This window comes from Neovison vison, chromosome 9, assembly GCF_020171115.1.
Source record: "Neovison vison isolate M4711 chromosome 9, ASM_NN_V1, whole genome shotgun sequence".
Taxonomy (NCBI): Eukaryota; Metazoa; Chordata; class Mammalia; order Carnivora; family Mustelidae; genus Neogale; species Neogale vison.
Genome location: NC_058099.1, coordinates 19,161,434 through 19,170,167, shown reverse-complemented (window position 1 = coordinate 19,170,167; position 8,734 = coordinate 19,161,434). Strand labels below are relative to the sequence as shown.

Genomic DNA, 8,734 nt, shown 5'->3' with positions numbered 1-8,734 from the left:
TATTGATAATAATGACAATTGATGAGTGTCTGAATGAGTGAGTAATCCATCACATGCACGAGCTCCTCTCTCAGCCGTAGCAAGCCTCCGTCATCTGAGGGTGGGTTTCACGTGGTCAACAGCCCAGTGGGTGAGGGAGAAGTCTGGAATCAGGCCAACGGCCAAGCAGGTCCGTGTGAAGCACAAGATCAGAGGAGACCCAGGAACGGATGGCGGGCCAGTGCAGGGCTGGGCAGCTACGGTCTGTTTTGGTGAATTACATTCTAGCAGACACAGCTGTGCTTGCTTAGGTGTCATCTAGGGTCTTTCATGCTACCACAGTGGCCGTGAGTCACTACCAGAGACTATATGGCCCACAGAGCTGAAAATATTCACCTGTGGGCTTTGCCACTGGTCACTCTGAGTCCTACAACAGGCGATTTAACAGACATCTCTTTGCGCAGAGTGACTGCTCAATAACCAGAAGCTACTACCCTCATATTCATCATCACCATTATGATTGCCGTTCCCATCATTACACATCACCATCACCACCACAACCTTCATCACCATCATCACCATCACCAGCATCATCACCATCATCCCCACTACCATCATCATCAGCATCATCACCACCATTATCATCATCACCATCACCATCACCACCATCACCATCATAATCACCATTATCATCATCATCATTACCACCATCACCACCATCATGATCATCACCATCATCACCACTATCACCATCACAATCATCGTCATCACTACCATCATCTTCACCACCATGATCTTCATCACCATCATCACCACCACCATCACCACCATCATGATCATCACCATCATCACCACCATTATCATCATCATCACCATCACCATCACCATCATCATCACCCTCATCACCATCAACATCACCAACACCATCATCACTATTGTCACCACCATCACCATCACCAATGTCATCACCATTATCACTACCCACCATCACCATGACCAGCATCACCACCATCATCAGCATCACCAGCACCATTATCACCATCATAACTACCATCACTACTATGACTGTCATTATAACCATCACCACCATCACCACCACCATCACCATCACCACGATCTCCATCACCAGCACCACCACCATCATTCTCTCCATTATCATCACGATTGTCATTTATGGGGCCATCATGGAGGCAGGTCCCTGGAAACGCTCTTCCCCTGGGGTGCCTCAGTGCCTCCCAGCTGGTCAGGCGGCTTATCTTACTGCTCCCCGCCGCCCCAGGGTCAGACGTGGGCAGTGTAGGGTACACGCCTGATACACGGAGCTCCCTAGCCCCCAGGCAGGCAGCCTCTCCCTGCTTAAGCTGCTCTTCACGTCCTGGTTGTGGCACAAAAACCTACTCCAAAGCGAGGGACAATGGCCCAGCACGGCCTGGCCCCCATTGCCTCCCCCTCCTTCGGACCCAGCATCTGATGAGAACAAAGCTGGACTTTAATATTCTTCTCTGCCATCTGCTCAGACCCACCTGTGGGGGCTTTCCCATAGCACCCCTTTCCTCCTAGGGTGACCCGAATCTGGGGAAGGCCAGCTCCCCACCCTGCACCTCCCCCACCCTGCCCTGGCAGGTGCTATGGTCCCAGTCTCCTGTTGCACAACTGAGTGTCAGGAAACAGCCAGAGTAGACTTCCCAGTGGGGCCATCCTGTGTTTGCTCTGTCCACAATGAATCAAGCCACCGCCGTGGACAGTCACTTTCCACCAATGACCAGCTGCCCCGTGCTGGGAAAAGGACGGAGGGCAAGCAAGAAGGGGAGAGGCTGGCAGGTGGATTCCAGTCCCTGCTTCCTGACCGGGACATGGTCTTGGTGAGTCATTCCTTCACTCTGGGCCTCAGTTTCTCCCTCTGCACAATGGGGGTGCTAAGCCCTTCCCTGCTTGCTACCACAGTTCGAGCTATTGTTCTGTAATAGCAGGGTGAATCGTCTCACATGGAATGGTATTCAACCGCTCTATGAAGAAGCAGTTTCCTGTAGTTCAACCCAATACGTAGCACCTTTCCAAATAATCGCAGCTACGGGGTCTTGCACACTTACTGTGAGCAGGAGCTCTGTTGGGTGTGATACGTTTTCATCATATTTCCTGCCAAACTTCTCTTGGCATTGGGCCTGGGCCAGTTGGAGGGGCGGGCAGGGAGGGGTGTCCAGATGCTCGTCCCACAGAGGTACTATGGCATCCCTGAGGTTGTAGGAAGATGGAGAAAATGGGACTGCATCGGGCGGGGGTGGTGCTGGGTGCACTTGAAGGAGCTACTTGGAGAGCCTCTTGGGAGGAGACAGAGACCTCCAGGGGTACCTGAGTGACAGCGAGGACCCCTCCTTCCTTCTGAATGGGGCTCCATTTACTTGCTGCGAGAGAAAGCATTCATTTCTCTCTACGCTACTCAGCACACACAGGGCCACGGAGTGTGATTCAAGGACAGGGCACAAGAGGGAAGAGTTGTTGGCCTGGGGCCTGACCAGCGTCGGTTGTGAAGAAGGAGGTTTAGGGCTGTGGGTCACTCTCGTGCCAGTACCGGGCACCAGATCCCCAGTGACAGGCAGGCTTCTCTGTTACTTAATAAACTTTGTGTGTGTGCATGGACGTGTGCATGGATGTGTGTGTGTGTTCACGTGTGTGTGCGTGTGTGGTACGGGACATCCTCTAAAGCTCTGAGCAGAAGCCCCATGGCCCAGGGTAACGGGGGCGCTCTCCCTGTAACAGTCAGCTCCCCGCTGAGAGAAGCAGGGTCTCCAGTCCGCCCCAGTCGCATCATCTCACACCGGGACCGCTGGGACGGCACCTGGCTCCCTACCCTGACCCCCCAATCTTCCCCGCCCAGACAGAGGGAACTTTCTTTTTCTTTTTTTTTTTTTAAGATTTTATTTATTTATTTGACAGAGAGAAATCACAAGTAGGCAGAGAGGTATGCAGAGAGAGAGAGAGAGGGAAGTAGGCTCCTTGCTGAGCAGAGAGCCCGATGCGGGACTCAATCCCAGGACCCCGAGATCATGACCTGAACCGAAGGCAGCGGCTTAACCCACTGAGCCACCCAGGCGCCCCCAGAGGGAACTTTCTAAAGAGCAAATCGACTACTCGTCTCCCACCTCGCTTAAAACCTTCCCATTTCTCCTGATTCCTGCGGGGTCCAGGGCAGACTCCCCAGCCCGGCTCCTGTGCCCTGCAGGCTCGGTTCCCGCCAACCTCTCCAGCATGGGTCCCGTCACTCCCACGCCATCCCACTGCCGGCCACTCGGACCCAGGTCCTCCGCACGCCCCACGTTCTCTGCCCTCCACTCTTCCCCGCTGACGAACTCCGCTCCTTTTCTCAAGACTCAAATTAGGGCAATGCCCATCCAAAACACCAAGTGAGCTGGCAAAAAAAAAAAAAAAAAAGAGCAAAGAAAAGAGGAAATCCCACTTCTGACAAGGATGTGGAGGAGGGGACTCCTCTGTGTCACCAAATTGGCACCACATTAGACAATGTTCGTGTTTTTGATTTGTCATGTGTTTTGTCATCTCTCTTTGGGGAGAGAGGTTTTTTTTTTTTAATCAGCTTAATTGAGGTGTAATTGGCATACAATAAAACGCACACATTTTAGGTTCAGGGTTCAGCGAGTTTTCACAAATGTGCATTATGCTCGTAACCACCCCTGCGGTGGAAATGGGGCATACGGCCACGGACCTCAGAAAGTGCTCTTCCAGCCTCTGGCCCTCAGACTGCCCTCCTTGCCCGAGGCAACCACCGGTCTGATTTCTGCCATTCTAGATCAGTTTGGGGGGTTTGAGAACATTCTGTACCTGGAACCAAACAGTATGTGCTTGATGAGTCTGGCTTTTTTTGTTCAGCAGAATGTTTTGGAGATTCACGGCTGTTGTCTTATATGCCAGTAGTTGGTTCCTTTTGATTGCTACATAGTATTCCCTCTATGAAACTGTTACAATCTGTCTTTCCATTTTCCTGACGACTGGCATTTGAACTGTTTCTGGTTTTTGGCTATTTCGAATAGCAGAATAACATCATAGTCTTGTCCGTGACATGTTTTTCTCTCTCTTGAATGGTAGGGCATGGTAGAAAGGGATTTGGTCGCTTTCTGACTCGTGGCATTCACCGCGAGGAATGGTGAACATCACCATACGAAATGCTAGAGGCAATTCTCTCTCTATAAAGCTGGAAAAAAATAAAATGCTACGGATATAAAGAGAGGGCACCATTAAGTACGGGGAACCTAGGAAGAGCACGACAGGGGTGTGCATCCATTAAAATTATAACCACTGACTACACGGAAACATGGGAAATGACTCAAAATATATGAAATGAACAGGGATACAAAACTGTAACATAACATAAGAAGGCTTTGGGGAAGTATTCGTTCATAGGGCTAAAGATCTGACCCGGTCAGGCAGAAACACTCATGGACTGTGGATGCGCACATCTGGGGTGCTGGGCACTGTCGGGGCCTGGGGACCTCCTGGTGACGACAGAGGCCACCTTCCTGTTCCATGGCAGGGGGTGGAGACCACACGTGCATCATTTCTTGTTTTAGATGTTGGGAGCTAGTTCAGGTAACACCACATTTACTGGAAATAGACGTGTAACTTGGACACCTCCTCCTTGTAGAAGGATCCCTGCCTCCGAGTGTTGGTTGGCACCACCCTCCCCCAATGGACTTTTGTTCCCCCATGGTTGTCACCACACTCTGCTGGAATGGAATCCATGGTTTTCCTTACCCCTACTCCAGAGCCTCTCCCCATCACCCACCCCCATGCCACCTAGTCTGGGAACTGTCTAAATCACTTTCAGCATTATGTCTGGCTTTCACTCTGGATGCTCAGGGAGACACAAATTGGGTAAAGTCAGTAAAGAATCTTCTTTGGGCTCAGGTCATGATCTCAGGGTCCTGAGATCGAGACCCACATCGGGCTCTCTGCTTGGTGGGGAGCCTACTTCCTCCTCTCTCTCTGCCTGCCTCTCTGCCTACTTGTGATCTCTCTCTCTGTATCAAATAAATAAATAAAATCTTAAAACAAACAAAACAAAACAAAAGGAAAAAACCTCTTAGCTTGCTTAGAGGTCCCTCTACTGAAATCTACACACGTTTCATGATACCACTCCAGCCCACACTCAGCTTGGCTTTGAACAGCCTGACCTTGGGGCCCCTGTAACCCTTCAGGTCAGGGTTCTGAATTAGACCAAGGTTTGGAGGCTTTAGCTACAGTGGGCTTTGGGGGAGGGAGGGGAGGATTTGTGCAAAGCATTTCACAAGAGCTCAAGGACTGTGTCACCAGGGGGGCTCCAGGGCTCCTCCCACAGCTCATTATAAAATCACTGTCCCCTCCCACCAGCAGCTCTGCCTGACTCCAGGTGTCTCTCCATCTAGGCATGGCGCTGTCCTGGGCCCTTGCTGCCCTGAGCCTCCTTCCTCTGCTGCATGCCCAGAGCCCAGTGTGTGCCAACCTCACAGCAGCGCCCATCACCAATGCCACCCTGGACCAGGTGCGTCCCTCGGCCCCCGAGCAACAGGGGCAGCTGCCTCCTTCCCTGGGCTCCCCTTCTCCCGCTGGTTTGTGGACGCCGCCCCCCCCCACCCCCCGTCTGATTCTGCCTGCTACTGCCTGCTTCTGCCCTCTTCTCTCCTGGGTCCTGGGGTGACCTTCTGACCAGGCTCTGGACGCATTCTTCTGCTTCCTAACTCAGAAGCCTCATGGCAAGTTCCCTCAGAGGGGACATCCTGTCCTGGGCCCGGAGGGCCACCCAGTGTCTGGGGAGGTTCCTGACCCTCAGAGTGAGCTCCTGCGTGTGCCCTCCTCGCCTGGGGCCCCAGTCTCCCTGCGTGTAAAAAGGAGGGGGACATCTTTGTACCTGGCTGGCTGGCAGGCAGGGGCATTCGGCTCCCAGCCTTTGTCATCAGATCTTGGCTTCTCCCCAGATCTCTGGCAAGTGGTTTTATCTCTCCTCGGCCTTCCGCAACCCGGAGTTCAACCAGTCAGCGAGAACAATCCATGCGGCCTTCTTCTATTTCACTCCCAACCATACGGACGACACAATACTGCTCGGAGAGTACCTAACCATGTAAGACCCCCACATACCAGCTTGCCCCCAGCCCCAGCTTCTGTTCCTAGCTGCTGGGAAACCTCGAGCAAGTCCCTCCTTCCTCCTGACCTCAGCCTTTTCATCCGTGGATGAGGAGGGCGGACTAGTCGGCCCAACTCTTGCCCTCGATGATAGCGACCGGTGCTTGTCCACTTCTTCTCAATGATCCTCCTCTTTTTCACCCTTCTTCTGTCTGGCTGTAGTGGGAACAAGTGCATCTATAACTCCAGCTATCTGAAGGTCCAGAGGGAAAATGGGACCCTGTCCAAACACGGTGAGGACCAGCGCTCAGGCGGGAGGACTGGGGTGTGTCATGGGGACCTGTGGATGGACCAGACAAAAGGGTCAGTGCTGGGGCGAAGCCACAAAGAACCCAGGTCAGGCCTTCCTCCTACATTTCTGATGTCCCAGGGTCTCCACACTGCAGTAACAAGTAATAACCGTCCCCAGATTTGAGCTCTATGTGCCAGGCACTGTTTGAAGTAATTTTACTAGGATTAACCCACCTGAGACTCACAATCTTAGGAGGACCTGACAGCGATCAGCTGAGGAAACAGAGAAACAGAGAGGTCAGTTGTTTCCCTGAAGTCACACAGCCTGTAATTAGAACTAGAATTCAAACTGAGGGCTGGCTGCAGGCCTGCCTCTCTCCACTACTCTTTCCCCTTTGGGACCTGAGGGTGGCAGTCTGTGTCAGGCAGGGAGTGACCCCACTCCTGTCCCCACCATCGCCCCAGAGAGGGCACATAGTAGGAGCATACAAATGCTGGTGGTATTAAACCAACAGCCCTGGGCAGCCCTGAGGCTCCTGTCTGTGCCTCACTTTTCTCATCTGGAAAATGGGGAGAAAGGCCCTGACAGCCACAGTCAGCACGAGGCTCCTACGATTCCACAACTCTTTGCAAGGCCCGGCACACAGAGGGAGTGAAGGTCGTTGGCCCAGGTGAACTCCCAGCCTTCACTGACCCCTGGGGGGGCCACGGGAACACTCATGGTCAGACCCATTGTGCTATGTGGTCTCACCCAGAAGTTTTCTTCTCCAGAGTCTGGCAAAGAAGTGTTTGCCGATCTCCTGCTCACTAAGGATCCTAAGATCTTCATGCTTGGCTTCTCCCTGAAGGATGAGCAGAACAAGGGACTGTCCTTCTATGGTAAGCACCGTTCCAATGTCCACCCCAACCCGACCTCACCCAGCAGACCACCTGTCCCTGTGGCTGGGCCCCCAGAACCCCCGCCCTCCCCTGAGCCCCAGCGAGGCCCCCGGCATGCTCACCCAGCCCCCTTGTTCCCTCCTGCAGCTGACAAGGCAGAAGTGACTGAGGAACAAATGAGAGTTTTCCATGAAGCCATCACGTGCTTAGGCATGCAGACGTCGGAGATCAATTACACTGATGCGAAAAAGGTGAACGCAGTGCAGACTAGGCTATGCCCGCCATCGGAGCCATCCTGCCTGGGGGCAGCCCCAGAGGCCTGGATAGGGAGACCAGCCGGCCAAGGCTGCATAGTGAGGCAGGATGTCCTACTTTTAAGCACCTGCCTCCCTGCAGGGACAGCTGAGCTCCCCAGAGGCCCAAAAGTTGAGGGCCCAGGAGGGAAAGTCCCTGGGAAACAGGGAGGACAGGAAGGGAGGAGGAACAGTGGGAATAGGGTGGCAGTGGGAATTTGACAGGGAAACACACAAGGGTGATTATCGCTTACACCTGCCGGCCACGGCCCAGACATCAGATACGTCAGAGGCTTTCCTTGGTCGTGTCCTATAAGGCAATCTCTAAAATCACAGAGCTGCTGAGTGGGCTATACTTTTTCAGATAGGCATGATATACTTTTATTATCATCAAAGTAAAAAGGTCTCCGTTGGCCACCTGAGGCCATCTCTCCTGCCCACCAGCATCCTAAAGCTCCTCCAGTCCCCACTCCTGGCAGCTGCAGGAAAGGCCTGGGCACACAGCACCAACTGGCTCTGGTGTGCAGCCTGCCTTCCCCATCCACTGGCTGGGGGACCGCAGACAGGCCGCAAGGCCCCCTGAACCTCGGTTATATCATGTGCTCAGGAATCCAGATCAGCCCAGGGGCTTGGCGAATCCTCAGTACACAGCAGCGCTTTGTAAAGCCTCTCTGGAGTGCAAGAAGCTGAGGCTCAGAGCTGGACCGTGCCTCGCCCAGGGTCCCTGAGCTGGCGCCACAGTCCGGAGCTCATCCACCCTTGCCCTCACAAGAGCCCCTCGCGTCACCAGGCTCCCCTCTCACTGTCTTCCAGGATCTGTGTGGGCCGCTGGAGAAGCAGCACAAGGAAGAAAGGCAGAAGGAAAAGGAGGAACACACAGCGTTGGACTAGGACCCTGGGGACCGTGGGGCCCATCCTCAGCCCTAGGCCCACCCCTTTTGTACATGATGTTTTTGTCTCAGGTGCATTAATAAAGCTTCTGCCTTTGAAACAGGAGGCAGGGGCTCGTTTGCTCATGTTGTCATTCATTCATTCATTCATAGGTGTTGAAACCCTCCCTGAGCTGAGCCCTCGCTGATCAGGGCATAAGGCCCAGCCCTTGGTGGGAAGAGCCCCCGCTGTCCTATCCAGCATGACTGGGGGGATGACGGGAACAGAATGTTGTGGGAACCCAGCATGGGGAG

At 53.5% G+C, this 8,734-nt stretch overlaps 1 protein-coding gene across 2 annotated transcripts; it reads left to right on the top strand.

Annotated features, from left to right (window-relative positions):
* The first annotated feature begins 1,730 nt into the window (after positions 1–1,730).
* LOC122916856 (alpha-1-acid glycoprotein-like) lies at positions 1,731–8,566 on the top strand. 2 transcript variants are annotated; one of them, XM_044264242.1, is made up of 7 exons: positions 1,731–1,841; positions 5,394–5,509; positions 5,943–6,085; positions 6,310–6,380; positions 7,150–7,257; positions 7,405–7,508; positions 8,364–8,566. In XM_044264242.1, the coding sequence occupies exons 2-7, from the start codon at positions 5,396–5,398 to the stop codon at positions 8,439–8,441; spliced, it is 618 nt and encodes a 205-aa protein (XP_044120177.1). In that variant the 5' UTR covers positions 1,731–1,841; positions 5,394–5,395; the 3' UTR covers positions 8,442–8,566. The 2 variants fall into 2 exon arrangements, with proteins under 2 accessions (XP_044120177.1, XP_044120176.1); XM_044264241.1 differs by lacking the exon at positions 1,731–1,841 and having other exon boundaries at positions 5,370–5,509.
* The last annotated feature ends 168 nt before the right edge of the window (positions 8,567–8,734 follow it).